The following is a 23,309-nucleotide window of genomic DNA, read 5'->3' as shown; positions in this document are numbered from 1 at the left end:
GCCTTCTTGGCCTTCAATGCCTTTGCTTTGGCTTCAGTTTTGGGAGGGGCAGGGGCTTCCTTCTTCGCTTTCGGCGTCATCTTCGTAGAAAGGCAAATTGATGCCTTTGAGCCATGGTGCTGGAGAAGGTTGATTATACCATGGACTGCCAGGAGAACAAACAGGTTTGTCCTAGAGAGGGTGAAGCCAGGCTGCTCCTTAGAGGCAAGGATTCTGAAGCTTCATCTCACATATTTTGGACATGTTGTAAGGAGGGACCAGTCCTTGGAGAGGGACATCATGCTTGGAAGGCTGGAGGGATGGAGAAAGAGAGGGAGACTGTCGATGAGATGGATTGACACAGTGACTAGGGTAATGAGGGTAGGTGTGTCAGAGACAGTAAAGTAGGCACAGGATAGAGCAGGTTTTAGGGCTGTTGTACATGGGGTTGCTATGAGTCACAAGTGACTTGATGGCACATAACAACAACAACAAAGTCTTTCTTAATGGGTATGTACAAAATCTATTCATTTCTTGTTTGTGTTTTCAGATTTCTAATTATTTCTTTAATAATTGTTGTTAAATTGTTTAATAATTGTTGTTCTTAGGTACCACTGAGTCAACTACGACTCATAGCAAGCACATGGACAGTGATCTGAGCCCCGCCCTGTTATGTGCTGGCCTCATCATCTCTGATATTCTTGAGTCCATTGATACAGTCACTGTGCAAATCAATCTTGAGGGTCTTCCATTCTTTTGCTGACCCTCCACCTTTCCAAGCATGTTATCTTTTTTCCAAGGATGACCCCTCCTAAAACTTGCCCAAAGTATATGAGGAGAAGTTTCACTATCCTTGCCTCTAACCAGCACCCTGTTTGCACTTTTCCCAACATATATTTGTTTGTTTGGGGCAGCCCACATGATATTCAGTATCTTCTCTAACACTACAATTCAAAGAACATTCTTTATTTGTCATCCTTATTCTTGTCCAACTTCCAGATTTACAGCAAGCAATTCAAAAGTCTGTGGCTTGAATCAGGTGCACCTTAGTCTTCAAACTGATATTGTTGCTCATTAGCAATATGGAGAAGTCTTCAACAGTAGATTTTCCCAATGCTACATGTCTTTTGATTTCTTGACTGCCGGTGTCAAGAGTATTTATTAGGATCTAAGTAAGGTTAAATAATTGACAGTTTCAGTCTTTTCTCCATTTATTATGATGTTGCTTATAGAACCAGCGGTGAGGAGGTTTTGTTTGCTTGATGTTGAGGTGTAACTCTTATTGAAGGCTGTAGTCTTTGATCTTCAGCAGCAAATGTTTTAAGGCCTCCTCACTTTAAGCAAGCAAACTTCTGTCGTCTGCATAAAGCTTGTTGTTGTTTTTTTCCAATCCTAATATCATGTTCTTCATAAAGGCCAGCTTCGTTAATGATTTACTCAGCATAAAGATTGAACAGGTATGGAGAAAGGATACAACCCTGATGCACACCTTTCCCAATTTTAAATCATAGTGTTCCTTTGCTATGTTCACACAACAGCCTCTTGGTCTGGGTCTGGGTTCCATATGAGCACAATTAAGTGTTCTGGGATTCCCATTCTTCTCAGTGTTAGTCTAATTTGTTGTAATCTACACAGTCAAATGCCTTTGTAGAGTCAATAAAGTACAAACCCCATCTTTCTGATATTCTCTGTTCTCAGCCAAGATTCATCTGGCATCAGCAATGACATCCAGGGCCTCTCTAAATTTAGCTTGAATTTCTGGCAGTTTTCTGCCAATGTTATGTTTTAGACATTTTTAAGTAATCTTAAGCAAGATTTTGCTTGCATGTGACTTTAATTATATTGTTCAATCATTTCCATATTCTGTGGTTAACAATCTATTAGCTTCACTCTGATAATTCCAATATCTGCTATCTCAGCAAAGCAGTTTTTATTCTTACTGCTGGTTTTCTGTTATTGTGCCTTATTTCTTTGTAAGTTTAGCAATTTCTGACTCATTTTTTACTACAAGTTCATCTGTGGAAGACTTTTGTATTATCTTGAGATGAAATTCACATAACATGAATGAACCATTTTAAAATGAACAAACCAGCGGCATTTAGGATATTCACAATGTTTCCTTGATGTTGAGATGTAATCGTTATTGAATGCTATAGTCTTTGATTCTTCTCAATGTCGAAGCTAGACTCTAGGAAGAGGAGTGTAGCAAGAGGTTTGGAAGGAGACTCATCAATAACCTGCATTATACAGAGACACAATAATCTTGCTTGGTGAAAGTGAGGAGGACTTGAAGCATGTGTTGCAGAAGATCAGGGAATGCAGCCTTTGGGACGGATTGCATCTCAATGTTAAGAAAACATTCTTGCCACTGGACCAATACGCAACATCATGATGGATGGAGAGATTGAAATTCTCAACAGCTTCATCTTGCTTAGATCCACAATTAACACCCTTGGTACGAGCAGTCAGGAAGTAAGGAGACACATTGCACTAGGAAAATCTGTAGTTAGAAACCTCTCCAAATTATTGAGGAGTAATGATGTCAGTTTGAGAACTAAGATGTGTCTGGTTCAGGCATTAGTTTTTCTGATCACTTGGCATTCATCTGAGAGCTGGACCATGAATAAGAATGACAGAAGAATTGATGCTTTTGAGCTGTGGTATTAGAGAAGAGCACAGAACATCCCATGGACGGCCAAGAGAATGAACAGATATGTCTTGGAGAGGGTGCAGCCAGAGTGCTTTTTGGAGGCAAGAATGATGAGGCTTCACCTCACAAAGTTTGGGCATGTTGCTAGGAGAGGCTATTCCTTGGAGAAGGACATGATGCTGGGAAGGGTGGCAGGTCAATGAAGTAGAGAAAGACCCTCAACCAGGTGGATTGATACAGTGACTGCCTCAGTGGGCTCTTGTGTGTCAGGAAGTGTGAAGATGGTGCAGGATAGAACAGGGTTCAGATCTTTAGTTCAGAGGGTTGCTATGAATCATACTCGACAGCACCTACCAACAACATCTTGATTTTCTGCAGCAAGTGTTTTAACAAACTGGTGGCATTTAGGGCATTTGTACAACCACTACATCTGTCTAGTTCCTTCACCTTTCCATTTCACCCGAATAAAACCCCAAACCCATTTGCAGCCACTTCTATTAATCGTTCTTCCTGCAAAAGGCCTGCTCTCTGGTTTTGTGGCTCAGTCTCTCCTGGATATTTCATGTAAATGGAATTATAGGAAATTGACCTTTATGTCTGGTCTCCTTCCCTTAGCATGGTTTTATCCCATGCGTCATTCCTCGTTCTTCTTTAGGTCTGTGCAAATCCATGGCCTGTCCCGCCAACCATGACACAGCCACCCTGTAGGACAGAGGGGACTTTGCCCTGTAGGATTTCCTGGACTATGACCATTTCAGGAGCAGACTGCCTTGTACTTCTCCCCAGAGCTGCTGGTGGGTTTGAACTTCCTACCTTTTGGCTAGCAGCTGAACATTTAACTACTGTGCCATGCTGTTGGGCCTCCTTATGGCTGAATAGAAGCGCATTTGTTTCTCCGATCTGAGAGTTCTTAAAAGGCAGGGATAAAGTTAATTTTCTCCAGAGAGACTTTGTATGTGTTTTGCCAGTCACTTAAGATACTGCTGGCCCTGGATGCTTTTAAAAAAGTCAGTCCTCTGCTTAAGGTTTCCTTGACCTCACAGAGAACATGCATTAAAACTGCAAACCCATGTACTTGTACATCTTTGGGGGGTAGTGGTGATGTGTTTCCCCTGCCCCTAGTGGAATAGCTTTCTTTCATATATAAACTGCTAGTGTTTCTCTTATGGAGGGGAGGGGTCTCCAGTTTTCTTGCCAGAATTTTCTATTGGATTCTCTTCCTGGAGCTGGCCACTTATGCCAATCTAAGGGTCTCCGGGGGCCGGCAGACGTTCTTGGAGTGATTCCTTGCTGGGCTACAAGTTTGGGTTTTGCTTTGAGGAAGGACAACGCTGTGGCTTACTAATGCAGTCAAGATGTTTTGCATTCTTGGTCCAGCATTTGGTTGGTTGAGTCAGGAGTGTGGCTCAGGCAGCTCAATAAGTGAATTGACTGCCGGCGGAAGGCCCCCATCCTGCGACCTGCCCCCTAGTGGCCTCTGCTTTTCAAACCTACCTAGTTAAAAAGCTGGTGAGCTGCTATCATCCAGGACACAGCCTTGGAAGCTCTCTAAGGCTGTTCTGCTCTGTGATGCTGGGTCCTAGGAGTTGGAACTGACTCAAAGGCACCACCAAGCCATTGTCCACACACTTTCTAACATGCAGATCTAGTCACCTGCCTCCCAGCTGTGTGTCCTTTCTCTTCTGGACTCAGACTATGCCCTTCCCCTCAGACTCTTTCTGGACCCACCCTTGCCTGTGCCCTGGGCCTCACTGGTCCCTCAGATGGGCACTGTCCATCTCTGCTCGGCTTCTTCTCTGCCTGCCTGGTTTTTTAGTTGTCCCCCATCCTCCCAGGGCCATCCCTTCAACTCTCAGCTCGCTGTTACCTCCTCAGAGAAGCCCTCCCTGACCAGCTGTGGCTTGGCCTGCTTGTTCTTTGTGGCCATTCTGTCCACTAAGTGAGCTGATTGCTGGGACTTTTTCCCCGGTCTAGAACGTGCGCCCCTCGAAGCTAGGCCTGCCACCAGGATGTTTGTCGAATGTGTGCATGAGTGAGTGAACTGTGGGGTTGTGCAGATGTGGGACTGCCCTGTTCGGCTTCTGATGTCCACCTCCTCGCTCCATGCAGCCACCTTCTGGGTGAACCCTCAGTTCAAGGTCCGGTTGGAGGAAGTGGACGACGCGGAGGATGACTACGGGGGTCGCGAATCGGGCTGCAGCTTTGTGCTGGCGCTCATGCAGAAGCACCGCCGCCGAGAGCGCCGCTACGGCCGCGACATGGAGACGATCGGCTTCGCCGTGTATGAGGTGAGCCCCCCAACCTGCAGAACCCCAACTCCAAGAAACCCCTGTCCCTGCTTCCCGCCCCACTGCAGCCGAGCTTCCACCAGGAGGCGCCGGAGGACAGGCGGCCGCTTCCGGCTGCTGGGATGCATCCCACCTGGAGGCCTGGAGGGCTGGGGAATAAAACTCACTTCACGGGCTTTGAAACTGGCTCAGCTGACCCTGCAGGGCAGCTCCCAGGGGACCAGGTGTCGGCATAGGTTCAGGAAGAAGTGGGCAAATGGGCTGACCTGGAGAGAAGTAGTGAGCTCCCTGTCCTGGGGCCATGTAAGCAGAGTCTGGCTGTGGATGTGAATGAAAGGGAAGACCTTTTGCTCTGAAAGGGCTTAGGCTGGTGGTTCTGTGACTGACTTGCCCCTGGGTCCACCCTGCTTCACCTGCAGTATGTTCAGGACAGGCCCAGGAATTTTAGTGCTTCTTGGGCCAAGCTCAGAGTCCCTGGCATCAGAGGGGTAACCTCTGGTGACCAGGACTCTGAGGCACTGCTGTGGTGTCCCTCAGGGGCTGTCGTGGGGATTCAGATTCAGGGTTCAGGCTCAGGGCATCCCAGGAATACAGTGGGCACGCAGGCCTGCGTGGGTCCTCTTACCAGGGTCGTCCCTCTGTCTGAGGATGGGGCTGGGTCAGCATATCACCAGTGCCCCTCACACGGCCTTCTGGTCCTCCTCATCCTCTCCTTTCAGAACTCAGGGAACCCCACTCGGTACTTAGTCTGCACCCAATTCCCCTGGGACCAGCAAAGCAATAGAACATTTGGCACTGAATCAAGTCTGACTGGTGGTGACCATGACCACACGCGTGTCAGAGGAGGCCTGTTCCACAGGATTCCCACTGGATTTTTCAGAATTCAATTGGCAGGACTTTCTTCTGATGTGCCACTGGGTGGACTTGAAATGCCAACCTATTGGTTAGAAGCCAAGCACCTTAACCATTTGCACTGCCCGGAGCTCTGGACCAGCTCTCACACTCTCATTGCAGTGCCACTCCCTGCAGACTAGGCCACCCATTGTTATTGTTAGGCACACTCAAGTCAACTACAACTTACAGTGATCCTTTGAACAACAGGTCTGAGCCCTGTGCTGTCCTGGGCCATCCTCACAATCTCTGACACACTCGAGCCCATTGCTGCAGTCACTGAGCCAAAGCCAGAGGGTGTGTCAAATACCAGAGAGGTCACCCATGGTGGACAGGTTTTAATCGAGCTCCCCAATTAAGACAGTCTAGGAGGCAGGATTTGCCGTCCACTTCTGAAATAGCAGGCTTCTGAAAACCCCATGAGTAAAATTGCTCCCCAGCGCCCCCTCTAATTCCCCTCTCTCTCTTGCAGGTCCCTCCGGAGGTAGGTGTGGTACCTGACTCACCTGGATTTACAAGCCCCAGAGTGCACATGGCCTGGTGGCGACACATTCACAGCCCAGCAGGATGGTGGCACACCCCATTAGGGAGCCCCCTCAGCATGTGTAGGAGTGAAGCTGTCCCCTGGACTTTACTACTCATAAAATGCTTCCCCATGTGACATTTTAGGGGGGCAGAGCAAACACTGACCTCCTGCAGGTCAGAACAGGTAAAATGTCAGGGAACAGGTGGAGGTGAGGGAGCAGGTGGAGGTGAGGGAGCAGGTGAGGAAACAGGTGAAGGTGAGGGAGTGTGCCTCCGCTCTGTCCTCACAGCCCCTCTCCCAAGCGGACTTAGTGCTTAGTGCTGACTCACCTGGAAGCCTGCGGTAACAGCAACCTCCAGCAAGTGGCTTCAGGGCTTAGAGCTGTGGTGTTTGCATCTGTAAAGCAGGCTCGTTGTTGTTGTTGTTGTTGTTGTTGTTGTGAATTGCCGTCAAGTGGGCTCCACCTGTAGGTAACCTAACCGTACAGCAGAACCCAGCAAGGCCGCAGTCCTGCAGCATCCTCACAAACACGGCGGAGCCCGTCGTCGGAGCCACAGCCTCAGGCCTGCTCTTTGCAGGTTTTTCTTGCTTTCACCAACCCTCTTTATTAGACATGATGTGCTTTCAGTGTCTGACATGCAGGGAGGGCCAAGCAGGATTTGAAAAGGGATGCCTGGGGCTAAAGTGCTATTTGAATGGTGTTCCATATACCTTGTGCCTTCAGGTTGTGCCTTGCTTGCACCTTGTACTGTAGATAGGTCTGGTCTTGTCGCCCCATCTCACAGATGAGCAAACTGAGGCAGACGAATTGTCAGGGTCATGCACCTGCTGATGGGGGTGCAGAGTCATGACCCCAGTGTCCATCTCCCTGCCAGGGGTTGGGACTCAGAGTGTGTGGGTGGGGGTGGCCCTGCTGTGGGCCCCACAGCTGCTGCACCCACATCCTCCCGCCCCTGCCAGCTGGTGGGCCAGCCGGCCGTGCACCTGAAGCGGGACTTCTTCCTGGCCAACGCGTCGAGGGCCCGCTCGGAGCAGTTCATCAACCTGCGGGAGGTTAGCACCCGCTTCCGCCTGCCGCCTGGCGAGTACGTGGTGGTGCCGTCCACCTTCGAGCCCAACAAGGAGGGCGACTTCGTGCTTCGCTTCTTCTCAGAGAAGAGAGCAGGGACTGAGTGAGTAATGGTGCCCGCTGCCCGTCTCTGACCACGAGCCCAACCCCTCAGCCCTGCCCCTCCACCCCCCAGGATCTGGCCTCTCCCCACCTGACTGCTGTTCCCCCCCCCCAGGGAGCTGGATGACCAGGTCCAGGCCAATCTCCCTGATGAGGTGAGTGCCCCCCCATATCCCGTGCCACTAGGGAGGTGACAGGGACCTGGTGTCCTGCTCCCTGGGCTCCAGCTAACAGAGCAGAGCCCCTCATGGCAGGAGTAATGAGAGTAAGAGCAGGGAGGCAAAGGCTAATGTTTGGTCACTAGCCGAGAGGTAGGAGGCTTTAGTCCTCACAGCAGCGCCTCAGCAGAAAGGCCTGGCAATCTGCTCTCCAAATGCTATCCCACAACTCCCACCACTTACAGCCTCGTTGAGCATGGTTCTTCTCTGACACACATGCGGTCACTGTGAATGAGAATCCATTCAGTGGTGATCGGTCATTGGCCCAGCAGTTATGGTTTGCAGGGGACTCTGAGGTCGCTGTGGGGCACAGTTGTTAAGGCACGTAGTACACAGGGCCCTTTTCTCACATCACCTCATAATCCCCCATCACAACCTGTGATGATACTGTTACCATCACCTTTGACAAATGGGAAGCTCAAGTTCAGAGAGGCCCAAGAACCTGCCCACGGTTGCATGGCAAGAGCCCACACCTCATTGAGCTGGACAGTGTCCCCCTCATTTAGGCCCAGGGGTCTTGGTGGGGTGCAGGAGCAGGGACTGGATCAGAGATTAGCAGATTAGAAGTGAAGTGGCTGTACCTGGATAGTGGATCCTCTGGGGTGTGGGCCAGCGGCCTCTTACCTGCTCTCCACCCTCGCCAACCCAGCAAGTGCTCTCAGAAGAGGAGATTGACGAGAGCTTCAAGTCCCTCTTCAGGCAGCTGGCAGGAGAGGTAGGCGGGAGTGTGGCGAGGGTGGGCTGGGTCCCCCATAGGTGGCCCTTCCCCAGGCAGATCCCATCCCCCTCTTTCCCAGGATTTGGAGATCAGCGTCAGGGAGCTGCAGACAATCCTTAACAGAATCATCAGCAAACGTGAGTGGCCGGCGGCTGCCCCACCTGGGAGGCCCCCTGTCCTCCAGGCCTCTCACCTCACCCGTTAACCTGCATGAGGCATGGAAGCTTCACCCCCAATTTTTGCCCACTTCCGTCTGGCGATCTTGCTAGAACCCTGTTCTTCTGGCCTGAGCTTGTTCCCTGGAGGGCTGGGACGTGGGCTCGGATCCAGCAGTACAGCCCTGCAGGTTCTCAGCTTAGCCAGTGGGAAGCCTCTGTACAAAAAATACAGCCAACCTTCACCCCGAAAAGCCCTGGTGGTGCACCGAACAAAGCACTACACACTCACCAGAAGGTCAGCGGTTGGAACCCACCAGCCACCCCATGTGAGCAAGGTGGAACTCTAGGAGTATAGTTCATTACAATTTTACACTGCTAACTGAAAGGTCAGTGGTTTGAATCTACCAGCTGCTTAATAATGGGAGAAAGATAGGCCACTTCCTGCAAAGATTCCATGGGAATCTGACGGAGGGGTCACCACGGGTTGAAATCAACTCTTTTTCTCGAGAGTTTTTTCTTTTCTTTCTTTTTTTTTTTGTTGACCTTCCACTTTACTATGATTAACACCCCCAAACATGCTCACTGCCATCAGACTTGTGAGAGGTTTCTCTCTGTTGAATGTGGAGTAGAACAGACACCTAACAGAGTGGTGCTGGGTGAGGCTGCGGCTGCCAGGAACTTGCAAACAGCATGTTCTGCTACTGCCTGCATTCCCTGGGCAGAACTCCTGCCTCCCCAACAGTCGTGTGTGTGTGTGTGTGTACACACACGTGCGTGGGGCAGAGTGCATCACTCACTGGAAGCGATTTTTCTTGCAGACAAAGACCTGCGCACCAAGGGCTTCAGCCTGGAGTCCTGCCGCAGCATGGTGAACCTCATGGATGTATCCTTGGGTGCTGTTTTGAGGGTGTTGACATGGAGACAGCAAGAAATGCACAAGGCTCTGTGGGCTGCGGGTTTCACATGCCTTCTGGGACATCTGCCCACTGATTGAGGAGGAAACAGGCATAAGCCATACACCGAGAGTGGCCTGAAGGCCAGGGTTCTTCCTGCACCCCTCCCCGAGCCTGTCTTCTCCCTTAAACACAGAGAACCTGGCTGTGGGCTGGCTGCATGGGACCCTTATAATGTCTCCCCTCCCTTGAGAGTTGTCTTGCTCTTTCTGTGGCCAGTGTCCCCTTCTTTGCACTGGTCCCCTCTACCCTGCCCCCAGCCCTGGTCTAAGCTGTAGCACTGCCTTCTTAACGACCTCCAGCGTGATGGCAATGGGAAACTGGGCCTGGTGGAATTTAACATCCTCTGGAACCGCATCCGGAATTACCTGGTAGGTGGGCCCGGCTGACTGATGCCCTCTGCAGCCTCGGCCTCGGCAGGGCAAAGTGGGCGGCAGCCTCTGGTGGCTATATGGCCAGGCCTTCCACCTCGACCTAACTCTTGGGCCTCTCTCCTGGAAAACGTGGGGCCAGTAGTAGGGGTGGGAAGGTGCAGGCAGGAAGGGCCAGTGTCTCCACCTGGCCCTCACCCTCTGCCCATCCCAGGCCATCTTCCGGAAGTTTGACCTGGACAAGTCAGGCAGCATGAGCGCCTACGAGATGCGAATGGCCATTGAGTCTGCAGGTGAGACTCAAAGGTGGGGCACCGTGGCTGAGACAGCATGGCCCCCCTATGTCCAGTACCCCAGGCCACTTCCCTGAGAGTGGGTGGTGGTTCACCCCACTTGTCCCCAGAGGTGATGATGATAGTGATGACATGCCCCCAGCCATTCTCTTGGCCTTTCCTCCACTTCAGTGTGCCTTTCTGATTCTTATTTTCCACAGAAGTTAAGTGAGATGAGGTTCTCTTGTTAACTCTGTTATACACAAGAGAAAGTGAGGCCCAGCTGGGATGGATTGTGCTGGGCTCCAGAGCCCCCACCCCCACCCCGGGCTCATTCGAGGGCACAGCCAAGGGCATTGTGAGCCCTGGGTGCGCCCTGTGGGGCTGGGTGCCTGCCTCTCAGCTCCTCGCCCTGCACACGACAGTTTCGTGCCTCTGAACAGGAGTCTACCACCAGGGACTGGGGAGGCCCTCACATGCCCTCCACTTCAGAGCTCGAGCGCCTATCCCTCAGCCTGGGGCTGGCCCCCACCCTGCACACAGCTCTCCTGGGCGCCCCCAGCCCTCACACCCTGCCCTGCCCTCCCTACCCCAGGCTTCAAGCTCAACAAGAAGCTGTACGAACTCATCATCACCCGCTACTCGGAGCCCGACCTGGCCGTGGACTTTGACAACTTCGTGTGCTGCCTGGTTCGCCTGGAGACCATGTTCCGTGAGTGTCCCTTGTCCCTTGCTGTCCGCCCCACCCCCCACCCCCATCCCTGGGCGCCTGGAGGTCGAGGGCAGTGGCATCAGAATATGCCCCTCCCACTGGCGGGGGGGGGTGCTGCGGGAAGGTGGGGCAGCCCTGACTCTGTGGGGGATGCTCTCGTGACTCAGCCCTGTGTTTTGAACACACACAGGGTTTTTTAAAACGCTGGACACAGATCTGGATGGAGTCGTGACCTTTGACCTGTTTAAGGTGGGACCCTGTGGGGGTCCTGGTAGGGAGGGGCGGGGCATTCTTCAGGGGCTGCTGCATTTTCTTCCTGGTTCTACCTGTGGTCTCCAGTCCTGTGCTGGGCAGGAGCTGTGGTCTCTAAAGGCCTTTGTGTCCTGAAAGGGGTGGGGCGTGGGGGGTGGGAGCGAGGTTGAGTTTGGGAGGAGCCCACAGGCTGGTCTCTGAGGCAGAGGAGTTAGAAGATCACCTGCATGAGGGGTCCTCTGTGACCTTCTGCCTGGCTGACCTCTCTCTCCCCCCCCCCAGTGGTTACAGCTGACCATGTTTGCATGAGGGGCACTCAGCTCCCTGCTGTGCCCTCGACTGCCAAGCCACACCTCCTTCAGCCTACCAGGCCACCCAGCTGCAAGTGCCTTCCTTGGGGTGTGGAGGGGGCCCCCCCTCCAGCTCCTGCCTCCCAGCCACCGCGCCCCATCTGCCTGGGTGTCCTTGCGCCCCTGCAGCTGAGGGCCCAGCCTGGACCAGACCAGGAAGGCAGCTTTCGCTTGTGCCTGCCTCAGGGTGGGGTTCCCAGGGGAGCTGATGGCCCAGCCTCCCCCAGAGCCCTCATGTACCACTACTCTGGTCCCCTGGGGCCACCCTCGCAGCCCCGCCCACCTGACCTCACTGCAAACTCTGCCATGACCACTAGCTTCACAGCCATGGGATTCCAGGCCAGGGGGGCCAGGGGCCTTTCCTGGTGGGGACCTCCCCTCCCCAGGGCTGGACTGGCTGGGCACTCTGGGGCAGAAACCTGGGAAGTTGTCCCCCCTTGTCATGTTGGTGGTTCAGAAGGGACTCTTCGGGTTGACTTACTGGCTGTGGGGGTGCCAGAGGTGCCTGGGTGTGGGGTAGTGGGCTCTCAAATTTCTGTGTAGAAAAACCCCAAATAAAAGAGAAAACACCCCCTGTCTGGCCCTGGAGTATTTTTTACCCAAACCTGCTGCCTGAAGGGCACAGCTGACACCTCCACTTCACCAGCCCCCCTCTCTTCCCTGTCGCTCCCCAGGCCTGCACCCCTGCTGGTGCCTTGAGAGAGGGGGAGCAGAGCCCCACATCCTATTGCAGACACAGGCCACACTGTTGGGGTCATGTTTGGTCCTGCGGGGTCTGACACGTGTTGGTGCCCCTGGCCTGCCTGGCACCTCCTGGGCGCACTCCTGTCCCCAAGATCTGATTGACGCCTCCCCCACACTCCTGCCCATGAAGCTCCAGCTGAAACTCAAACTGCTGCTTAGCACTGAGCCGACCCCCCAGGGAGCTCCCCAGAGCACGCAGCCACCTGCCAGTCCCCTGGGGGGTGCCCTTGTGACCCAGACACCTGTACCTTATCTGAGCCACCACCATCCCTCTGGGAGCTGGACTTTGCTTACCAGAGATAAGAGGGAGTGAAAGTGGTGACAGGATGGGAGGGGGTTGAGGGAGGCACAGACTGTCTGCAGAGCCAGGGCTGCAGGACCCCAGAGGGCCACCCTCTGTCTGGAGCCCTGGGCGGGTGGGGGAACTTGCAAGACCCTGAGTGCAGACTGCCTGGACACAGGCTGGCACAGACCTCGGAATAGGATGTCTCCAGCTTGCATCTTGCTCCCGCCATGCACTCTGGGAGCTCCTGGCCTGCTGCTGCTGGGCCCCAGAGTTCTTGTTGGGGGATCATATGAAAGGAAACTTCCTGGAGTCCAAGCTGTTGTTAGGGGCCCTGCCCCTGGACCCCACTCTTCCCCCAGCTAGCTCAGCACCTCTCAAGTTCTCTACATTGGGTCACTTTGGACAAGGGGGCTGAAACTACACTAAATGATCTTGGGGTCCTAGTCCCCACAAAATCCCCGCCTCTGGGTCTTTAGTGAGAGGAGGAGTCAAGTTTCCCTACAGCTTATCTGACCCACCTAACCCTAAGGCCCTCTTGGGCTTTCCCTCAGTGTCTCCCTCAAAGCCTAGTCCCTACTCTCGGGGTGATTGAGGCAGCCTTCATCACCAGCACACCTCTATCTGACCTCCCAGCTCTGAGCACCCCTGCAACCCACAGCCCAGAGACAGGCTGGGGTCAAGGCTCCTGCCGGATCCTCAAGGTGGTCTCAGAGGGGGAGGGAGAAGAAGGGGAGGGTGTCCCTCTTGGTGCTGGGGTCTCCCGGTAAGGGTGTATGAGTCTGCAGATCTGGTGGTGCTGTGAAGCTGCCCGTGGTGTCCCCCTTATCTTTCTTACCTGGGAGGTGAGAGATGGAGAGGTGGGGGGAGCAATCTGCTGGAGCTAGGGGAGGGAGGTGGGTGGGTGTGGGGACCCAACAGCCTCCTGTGGGTGTAATCAGACTCTCAGCCATAGGCTCAGCCTCAGCCTATGTCTCCACCCCTGGACTCCTCCCCGGCCCCTAACATAAGAACCCCGACTGCTGTGGGGTCAGGCCTGAGGTCATGGCCTTCACTGACCTACTGGACACCCTGGGCGGTGTGGGCCGCTTCCAGCTCGTCTACACAGCGCTGCTGCTCCTGCCCTGCAGCCTACTGGCCTGTCACAACTTCCTGCAGAACTTCACAGCTGCTGTGCCTCCCCACCACTGCCAGGGCCCTGCCAATGGCACTCCAGTCACCACCAACCACTCGGGGGGCTGGCTGAGGGCCACCGTGCCCCTGGATGAAGCCGGGGTCCCTGAGCAGTGCCAGCGCTTCACTGAGCCTCAGTGGGCCCTGCTGACCCCCAACACCTCCATCCATGGGGCAGCCACGGAGGGCTGTGAGGACGGCTGGGTCTATGACCAAAGTGTGTTCCCGTCCACCATCGTGACAGAGGTCAGCAGGGGGCCGGGGTGGCGTGGGGGCCAAGGCCCAGGGCCAGGCTGCAGTGACACTCTCTCCTTGTGCAGTGGGACCTGGTGTGTGAGGCACGTACCTTCCGGGACCTGGCGCAGTCCATCTACATGGCGGGCGTGCTGCTGGGCGCCGCTGTGTTTGGCAGCATCTCGGACAGGTAAGCTGGGCTGAGGGTCCCGGACACCCACCCAGCGCGGGCTCTTCAATTCCCCTTTACTGAAATCCATTGTGGTGGTTGTTAGGTGATGGCCAATTGAGTGCGGCTCATAATGACCTTGTGAAGAGCAGATCTGAACTGTGTCCTACGTCTGTCATACTGGAGCCCACTGCTACAGGCACTCTGTCAACCCACCTGGTTGAGGGTCGCCCTCTCTTTAACTGACCCTCCACATTTCCAGGCATGATGTCCCTCTCCAAGGAATAGCCTTTCCCGACAGCATGCCCAAAGTACCTGAGACAAATCTTCACCATCCTTGCTTCAAGGAGCACACTGGCTGCACTTCCTTGAAGGAATATTTGTTTATTCTTTTACTTGTCTATGGCGTAGTCACTGCCCTTCTCCAACACCACGGCTCAAAGGCGTTGATGATTGTTCTGTCGTCCTTTTTTTGTTGTCCAGCTCTCAGATACAGAGCAAGGGATTGAAAGTCTGAATCGGGCACACCTTAGTCTTTAAACCACCATCATTGCGCCTTAGCATTTTGGAGGGATCTTTGACAGATTTGTCCAGTGCAACACATCTTTTGATTTCTTGACTGTTGCTATTTACGGTGTTGATTGTGGATCCAAGTAAGATGAAATCATTGACAATTTGACTCAGTGGTGAGGATTTCATTTTCTTAATGTTGAGATGCAATCCATATTGAAGATTTTATAGTCTTTGATCTTCTGCAGCAAGCATCTCAAGTCCTCTTCACTTTCAGCAAGCAAGGTTGTGCCAGAATCCATTAGTGCTTTTTAAATAGATGTTACAAATAATACAGTCACATGGTTTACAAGGTCAGAAGGGCATGAAAGAATGTGGGGGGACCTCCTGTCCCCCTCTCCAGGGGCAACCCTATCTCTGCTTCCTCCCAGAGACTTTATGACACACAGTCAAGCAAGTGCACAGATAAGTTCTGTCTCCTATTTACACAAACGCTGCCCCTCTGCATGTGTTGAGCCCTCTCTCTCAGGCCTCCTGGGGGTCGTTTGGAAAGAGTTGGCCCATCCTCATTGGGCCCCTAGTGTAGTTGATCCAGGACGTAGCTGCCTGCCCGTGAAGGACAGAGGCCCAGGAAATGCGTTCTCTCCTCCTTGTCCTCTCTGTCCCAGTTCTTTCCCCCTTCTCTCCTTATTTCTCCTCCCTGGGCCTCCCCTCCCTCACCATTTCCCTGCAGTTCCTTTGGGCCTGCCACAGGCCAGCCCCCCACCTTGAAGGGCAGCCCATTCTGCCTGTGGGTCCCTCTGTGTGACCCACACATGTCTTAATCCTCTCCTGCGACCACTGAGATCTTAGCTTCAGTGGCTGGTCTGTCACCAGCACCCAGTTCAGGGCTGACACTGAGGGTGCCTCAGTGGATGTATGTGGAATGAATGAATGAGTACACGGGCCCAGGTTGGGGTGTGTGGAGGAAGCTGCTCACCCCCTCCGTCTAAGGTGGGTGAGCCTTACTTGCAGATAGACAGTGCCAAAGCCAGAGTGGGGTAACCTTCACTGTCCTGGAGCCCAGCTGCCCTGGGTCACCAGCTCAGGGGCGGACTTAGCCTGGGCCCTGCTGTCACCCGTTGAGAACTCACCCCCCCCTACCCACATATACACAGTGAATTATGGTTTGAGCATCGCTCTTCTCTCCAGCGGCGCATCCTCCAACCCGAGGGGCTCAGGTTTTGAGGTGTGGTGTTGGAGAAGAACACTGAACAGCCGGGGGCCTGGCAACAGAACAGACAGACCTGCTGGGGGAAGGGCAGCCTGGGTCTTCCTTAGAGGCGAGGGTGGAGGGACCTCATCTCGTGTACTTTGGGCGTGCAGTCAGGAGGGGCCAGTCAGAGGGTCAGAGAAGGAGAGGAAGAGCCTCAAGGAGATGGACCCAGTGACTGTCCGTGGCCTGGAGATGGACAGGTGGACAGCGCAGGAGGGACACGCTCTGATCTGCTGTGCACAGGGTCACGTGAGTCTAGTCCACTGACTCACTAACATCTCCTCAGGCACAGACCACCCCCCACTGTCCACACCCTTCCACTGGCCCACAGTCCCCCGAGGCCATGGGCCTGGAGGGGAGTCTAGAAACATGGAGGGAAGGAGGGATTAGGAAGGTAAGAACCTCCTCGTTGTCAGTTATCTTCTAATCAGCCCTTCAGTTGAGTTACAAAGGGGGCTTTTCTGTTTTAGGGGAGAGGCTTTCCCAGGGGGCCCCCAGTTTTCCCTCACTCCGGCTCCCCTTGGGCAGGCTGCTCCCTCCCAGGCAGATCAGCATCCCAAGCACCTGTACGACTTGATTCCCACACAGGCTGGGCCGCAAGGCCCCCCTGATCTGGTCGTACCTGCAGCTGGCCATTTCGGGGGCTGCCACTGCCTACTTCGGTTCCTTCAGCACCTACTGCGCCTTCCGGTTCCTCACGGGCATGACCTTCTCCGGCATCATCCTCAACTCCCTGTCGCTGGGTGAGTCCAGCCCTGTGACATCCCAGGGGGACAGGAGGGCAGAAGGCGGCAGCTGTGGGCGTTCCCCGTCCTGCTGATCAGCTCAAACTCTGCCAAGAGCAGGGAAGTCTGCTTGCTCTTGGGTTTTGAGTTGCAGTAAGTTTTGGAGGTGGGAGCAGACTGGTTTGGCTGACTGCACGACTTTGTTAGTCAATGCAGACACTTTTCATGCTTTAGGGAAGAAAATTTATTGGATTTTTTTTCTGGCATCTGCAAAAGGTGCCTTTCCTTACTTTAAAATTGTAATTTTTAACCAGTCAGATCCAATTTGACAATACATGCACACATAATAATAAAATAAAAAGAAATTTTAAAAAAAATTGTAATTTTTAAAATCCCACCATAATTTCAACTAATTTTGTTGCATGGTCCATTGATCCACTTGGAATGGGTGAGTTGAGCAAGGAGTGAAGGGATTCCCTGGGTGGTGTAAACAATTAAAGCACACAGCTAATAAGGAAAAGGTTGGAAGTTCAGATCCACCCAGAGGAGATCTACTTCTGAAAAACTCCACCACTTTAAGCCCCGTGGAGCACAGCTCTCCCCTAAGACACACGAGGCCACTGTGAGTCGGAATTGGGTTCTGGAGCGAGTGGGGACGCCTTTGCCTGTGTCATATCGGTGGAATGATTTCCGGTTAACACACACAGTCACCATGCATCAGTATTGACAATGGCTTTGGTTTAGGGTTTGAACCTCAGGGTCATACTTAGGGGACAGGATGCGCAGAACAGCCACGTGTGTGCCACGTCCCACTGACTGGCTGTCGTTCCCCCGCAGTGGTGGAGTGGATGCCCACCCGGGGCCGGACCGTGGCGGGCATCCTGCTGGGCTTCTCCTTCACCACAGGCCAGGTCATCCTGGCCACTGTGGCGTACGTGATCCGCCCATGGCGATGGCTGCAGTTCGCCGTCTCTGCCCCTTTCCTCATCTTTTTCCTCTATTCCTGGTAGGTCCTGAGCACCTTGGGGTGGATGGGTGGGTGGGTACAACTGCGAGATCCAGACAGGGTGTGTAGCCGCTGGACCTGCTGGACGTGCTCACAAATACCCTTGCCTGAGACCTTTCACAAGCGGAAACTGAGGGGCAGCCCAGAGAGGTTCCCTGACTTATTCAAAGCCACGCAGCTGGGGCTGAATCAACTTTGAAGCTGGATTGGTGGAAGTCTGAAGCCCTGTGTAGTCTCTAGGTGTCTTTCAGTGACTCTCATAGGATGTGCTGGGGGAAAAGGGGTGCTAGTTGTTAGTGTGCCCCAACTTTCTAGATTCTACAAACAGTAGGGAACCCCACCTTTTGCTAGAATCTGAATGAAGGTGCATTTGGACTTAGGACTGGAAGGAGCAGAGCCCTGGGTCACTCTCTCTGCATTCTCCTCCTGATGCCAGGTGGCTGCCGGAGTCGGCCCGCTGGCTGCTGCTTCAGGGCAAGTCCCAGCTGGCCCTGCAGAACCTGCGCAAGGTGGCGACGCTAAACGGGAGGAAGGAGGAGGGGGACCGGCTGACCAAGGAGGTAGGGATGGCGGAGGGGAGGGGGCAACAATCTGCAGTCTTGTGGGTGACCTCTCAGCCGGTTCTCTAGTGGGTTTTCAGAGGCGGTAAATCACATGGGAGATTACCCATCTTTCTCCCATGGAGCAGCTGGTGGATTCGAACCACATGCCTTCAGGTTGGCAGCACAGCTCCTGGATTTGGTCAATTCCCAAGACTCGCCATCTACATTTAAACACAGTGATTCAGCCCCTGTGCTCCGTGGGATTGTTAATCTGCAATATTTTGGAAGCAGATTGCTAGGCCTTGCTTCCGAGGCACCTCTGGGTGGAGTTAAACTTCCCAGGGAGGGAGAGGATGATAGGAGCAACTGTCCTGTCAAAGACCTCCACTCCACCCTCCTCCCCACCGAGGAAGGGATCCCTACAAAGAACATGGAACCCCACATTCCTGTTCCCCTGACCAGACCTTCATCACCAGGTGGTGAATTCTTACATCCAGAGCGAGTTTGCCAACAGCCGGACCTCTAACTCCATCTTGGACCTGTTCCGAACCCCAACCATCCGCAAGGTCACCTGCTGTCTCATGATGGTCTGGTAGGTGATGTGCCCTGATGTGGCTTAAGTGTCCTCAAATACCCTTCCTACAAGAGGCAAACTATGTCCTTCCTCACATGGCCCAGATCCCCAAATTATTTGTGCAGCATGCAGGTTGAATACATTTGGAGAAAAGTAGCCCCTTGTTCTGTTGAATCTTGGCCTAGGTACAGATTCTGTATGAGCAAAATTAAATGTTCTGTAATTCCTATTCTTTGCAATGCTACCCATAATTTATTATGGTCCACACCATCAAATGCTTTTGCAGAGTCAGTAAAAAATACGAAGAAAGACCTTTCTGGTATTTTTTGGCTTTTCCGTCAAGATTCATCTGACATCAACATTAACAGCTCTCATTCCACAACCTCTTCTAACTCCAGCTTGAAATGTTGGTAGTTCCCCTGTCAACGTAACTTTCTAGCTATTTGGGGATTATCTTCATGGAAGTTTTACTTGTATGTGATATTAATGATATTATTTGATCATATCTGCAATCTGTTATATCGCCTTTCTTTGCAATGGACACACATGTGTGTCTCTTCCCATCTGTTTGCTGGGTAGCTGTCTTCAAATTTTTTGGCATAGTCATACAAACCCCTCCAGCATCACACCCATTGTTGAAACCATTCCTGCAGCCTGTTTCTAGCCAATGCCATCGGGATGGCTTAGACTTCTTCCTCCGTGCTGGGCCCTTGAGCATGCAGCCTCCTGAAGTAGTTGAACATTGACCTCCTTTTTGGCCTCTGTGTATTCTTTCCATGTTCTTTTGAGGTTTCTTTCATTGTTTAACCTGTAGAATCCTTCGGTGTTTAGGTTTGGATTTTTTCTCACATTCTTCTCATCTGAGCAATGGTGACCATTCTCTTCCTTTTTGGTTTGTCACCCCAGTCTTTGCACTTTCCCCTTCACTTTGTCGTCCTTGGCTGCCCTTTGAAATCTTCTGTTCACCTCTTGTACTTCATTATTTCGTCCATTGACTTATTTGCTCTGCCTTCAAGAGCAAGCTTCAGAGTCTATTCTGACATCCATTCAGGTCTTCTCCTATCTCTGTTTTGTCTTTTTAATGACCTCTAGCTTTCTTCACGTATATTATTGATATTATCATGCAATTTGCTTGGTCTTCCATCACTAATGCTCAAGGTGTCGAATCTATTCTTGAGATGGTCTCTAAATTAACTTGAGATACACTTCAGATTGTATTTTGTCTCTTGTAGACTTACTTGAATTTTCTTCAGCTTCAACTTGAACTCATACATGAGTAGTCTGTGGTCCATTATGTGGTTGGCCTCTAGCTTTGTTTTGATTGATGATATTGAGCTTCTCTTCAGGTTTCCCCAATGCAACATTATTTTTTTAATTTTCTGACAACTGTTACCATGGATATTGATTGTAACGGATCCCAGTAAAACTAAATCCTTGACAACATCAATGTTTTCTCCATCTATCATGATATTGCCTATTGATCAGGGTTGAGGATTTCTGGTTTCTTGATACTGAGATGTAATCCATGTTGAAGGCTGTAGTCTTTGATCTTCTCTAGTAAGGGCTTCAAGCCTTCTTCACTTTCCACAAACAAGATTATGTCATCTGCACAACACAGGCTGGTTGTGGAAAGTGAAGAAGGCTTAAAGCCCTTACTAGAGAAGATGAAAGACTACAACCTTCAGCATGGATTACATCTCAGTATCAATAGGCAATATCATGGGTAAAATTCATCTAGGAAAATCTCTTCATCTTAAGGTCAGTTGGTTGGGTGTCTGAATTATATCTGTAATATTCTTTAACAAGAATCTTTAGATTGTTGTTGTTAGGTGCCGTTGAGTCGTAGACGACTCATAGCGACCCTTCGAACAAAAGGCCTGAGCACTGTTCGTACATCGAGTTTCCAGAGGCAAGCCATTTTGGAAGTGGATGCCGCTCCTGCTTCCAGGCTTGATTTAGTTGGGAAGCTCCAGCCAAGACTGTCCGCCGTGGGTACCCATTACCACGATTGGCACATCACTGTCACAGTCTTCAGCATCACAGCAACCACGAGTTACCTCTGTACAGCAATGTACAGGCCAGTGCTATACCACCTAGAAGAATGTTTGACAGGAAAACAATTTGAACCCGGCCGAGGGCTGCAAATCTTTAGCTTAGCATTTTAATAATTGGAAGAAGTTATGTATTTTCATTATCTAGTGTCACTGTTAGGGATGCCTTTGTGCTGTGGTGTTGGCATCGAGTACTGAGTACACCAGGAGCTGCTAAGAGAACCCAAAGCTCTGTCTTGGAGAGAGACCACCCAGAGTGCTCCTTGGAGGTGAGGCTAGTGAAACTTCATCTCATAGGCTTTGGGCATGTTGTTAGGGGCGCCACCGATCCTTGGAAAATGACCTCAAGCTCGGAAAGGTGGAGACTCAGCAAAAGAGAAGAAGACTCAACCAGATTAATTGTCACAGTGACCACGACGATGGACTTGAACATGGCAGATTGTGAAGATGGGGCAGGCAGGGCAAGGTTCGATCTGTTCTAAGCCATCGTCAACTCTGGCACCTAACAACACCACCTCTACGTCAGAAATACAAGTGAGTGGCCTTACCAAAGAGGAATTTATTTCGTCAGACTTCAGGGGGCTCAGAAACCTCAAAACTCATTGTCTTTGAGTCAGAATCAACTGAGCCTTACACTGAGTTTCTGAGGCTATAAATTCCACGGGAGGAGATGACCCATCCTTCTCTTGATGAGCCCCTGGGAGACTGGAGCTACCATGGAGGTCTGGGCTTTGGGTTAGACTGCAGCACAATTCCCTACAGATTCCAGCAGCAGAGCTCCCTGATTCAGGAGGCTGGAGGTCCAAAGTCAGAGCACCAGCAAGCGGGCAACGCGTCCTGTGCTGGCTCTGAGAGAAAGGCCTTGTCTGTTTGTCTTCTGTTCCTTGGCTCCTTGGTGATTCTCGTGTGCCATGGCCTCCCCAGCTCCACGTGCTTAAATGGCTCCTTTCATATCTCAAAAGAAGTTGACACAAGAGTATGCGTAAACTAATACTGCTCATTGATATAACAAAGGCAACTTGTTTTCTTGGGGTTTTTTAGGGTAAAATATTAATGATAGATTTATTAAAAGATTACATCCCCAAAGGGACAGACCTCCCTCCCTGAAAGGAGATATGGGTGGAAGGCTAGGTATCTCGTTTTCAGATGGGAGTACAACCACAGGATTTATAACACATGCCTTGTGGATGGGACCCAATTCAATTAATAACTGGATGGGACCCAGGTCAATTAATAATGCTATCTAAGTATAAACATACCTGCTTACACACACAAACACACACACACACACAGAGTTTCACACAAACCAACCAGCTGCCCCTGAGCGGACTCGGCCTCATCAGAACAGATCCGTGCCCCAGGGTTTCCAGGCTCTGGTAGTTGGGGAGTAGCTCTCCTGCCCCTCCCTCCACGACACTGGAAGGTGTCCCCTCCGAATCCCACAGCTTTTCAATATGGCACCTTATGTGGCAAAGAGGACTTTGTCGATGTGATTAAGATAAAGATCTTGAGCTGGATCTTGACCATGTGTGAGGTCTGTGAAGGAAACAAGTGAGGATTGTGTCTTTATTTTGGAGCCTCAGCTTCCAGCTGATGTCATAGTTCCCAAGTGGCCCAGTTGGGATTTTTCTAGGTTTTCCTTTTAGATTATTTAGGACATGGAAATCCCAGGAGTTATCAGGAGAAAAGTGTCATTTTCTATTCCCTTGACCTGAATTTTATGTTTTATCTGTGTTTGGACAGAACCAAGCAGGGGTGAAGTCTTTCTTGTCCTGAGCTCTAGAGAGTGAATGTCACATAGGTGACAATAAGGCATATCCTAAAAGCACAATGGTCAAAAGGCTGATGGAGAGGCTGCCTGTGAGGCACCCTGAAATAGCAGGTTCCATTCAGGACATGGGAGTGACCTTCTGGACAGAGAAGGATGACAGAAGTGTGGATGTGCAGGGCTTTGTCACATCGGAGATGTGAGAGCTCCATTCCCTTCTCAGCCCAGCTCTCTCTCCTGTCCTTGCGTCCACATTACTCCCCATCCAGAGACAAGCCAAATGGTTGGGAGGAAGTCCTTGGGGGCACAGGAGTTTATTTTGTTAAATGATTTTTTTTATTAATGTTTGGGTTTTTTTTTAAGTGCAGGAGTTTTAAAAAGAAGCGGAGTTACTCTGCTGCTGGGGGAAGACACTGAGGCAGGGAAGGGTGGGAGGTGGTTGTCATCACGTCGACCCTGTCTCACAGGTCCCCCCGCCCCCTTCAACAGCACAAAGCACTGCTCAGGCCTGTGCTTTCCTCGTGTTCATCATTGACATCACTTTTCTAGAGATTTCTTTTCTTTCTCTCCATCTCATTGATCTTCGTTAGCAGGGAGTAGGTGTGAGAGATGGTTCCAGCCTTTTGACACTGAGTTGATTCCAACTGTTGTTGCTGTTGTTTGTGTGCCATCGAGTCAGAACCAACCACAGATGACCCTCCAGGGCGTTTCAGAGGCAGATCATTACACAGGAGGAGACTGCCCATCCTTCTCCTGAGAAGCAGCT

At 51.7% G+C, this 23,309-nt stretch overlaps 2 protein-coding genes across 2 annotated transcripts in view; both read left to right on the top strand.

The window, feature by feature from the left end:
* CAPN1 (calpain 1, (mu/I) large subunit) overlaps window positions 1–11,468 on the top strand; it is a 38,568-nt gene extending 27,100 nt beyond the window's left edge. Inside the window, exons 10-21 of the mRNA XM_006901449.1 lie at window positions 4,739–4,917; window positions 6,281–6,292; window positions 7,295–7,506; window positions 7,621–7,660; window positions 8,373–8,438; window positions 8,521–8,578; window positions 9,418–9,482; window positions 9,855–9,923; window positions 10,138–10,216; window positions 10,791–10,907; window positions 11,098–11,156; window positions 11,442–11,468. Coding sequence (XP_006901511.1) covers window positions 4,739–4,917; window positions 6,281–6,292; window positions 7,295–7,506; window positions 7,621–7,660; window positions 8,373–8,438; window positions 8,521–8,578; window positions 9,418–9,482; window positions 9,855–9,923; window positions 10,138–10,216; window positions 10,791–10,907; window positions 11,098–11,156; window positions 11,442–11,468 — 983 coding nt within the window. The remainder of the gene's footprint in view (window positions 1–4,738; window positions 4,918–6,280; window positions 6,293–7,294; window positions 7,507–7,620; window positions 7,661–8,372; window positions 8,439–8,520; window positions 8,579–9,417; window positions 9,483–9,854; window positions 9,924–10,137; window positions 10,217–10,790; window positions 10,908–11,097; window positions 11,157–11,441) is intronic.
* Window positions 11,469–13,580: 2,112 nt separating this feature from the next.
* The window catches only part of SLC22A20 (solute carrier family 22, member 20), a 20,473-nt gene continuing 10,744 nt past the window's right edge, over window positions 13,581–23,309 (top strand). The window contains exons 1-6 of the mRNA XM_006901448.1: window positions 13,581–13,955; window positions 14,030–14,133; window positions 16,466–16,620; window positions 17,440–17,608; window positions 18,045–18,168; window positions 18,627–18,742. Coding sequence (XP_006901510.1) covers window positions 13,581–13,955; window positions 14,030–14,133; window positions 16,466–16,620; window positions 17,440–17,608; window positions 18,045–18,168; window positions 18,627–18,742 — 1,043 coding nt within the window. The remainder of the gene's footprint in view (window positions 13,956–14,029; window positions 14,134–16,465; window positions 16,621–17,439; window positions 17,609–18,044; window positions 18,169–18,626; window positions 18,743–23,309) is intronic.

The sequence above is a fragment of the Elephantulus edwardii genome, unplaced genomic scaffold, assembly GCF_000299155.1.
Source record: "Elephantulus edwardii isolate Elephantulus edwardi_28Jun2011 unplaced genomic scaffold, EleEdw1.0 scaffold00328, whole genome shotgun sequence".
Lineage (NCBI taxonomy): Eukaryota > Metazoa > Chordata > Mammalia > Macroscelidea > Macroscelididae > Elephantulus > Elephantulus edwardii.
The sequence above is the reverse complement of the archived record's forward strand: the minus strand, read 5'-3'. Positions and strand labels throughout refer to the sequence as shown.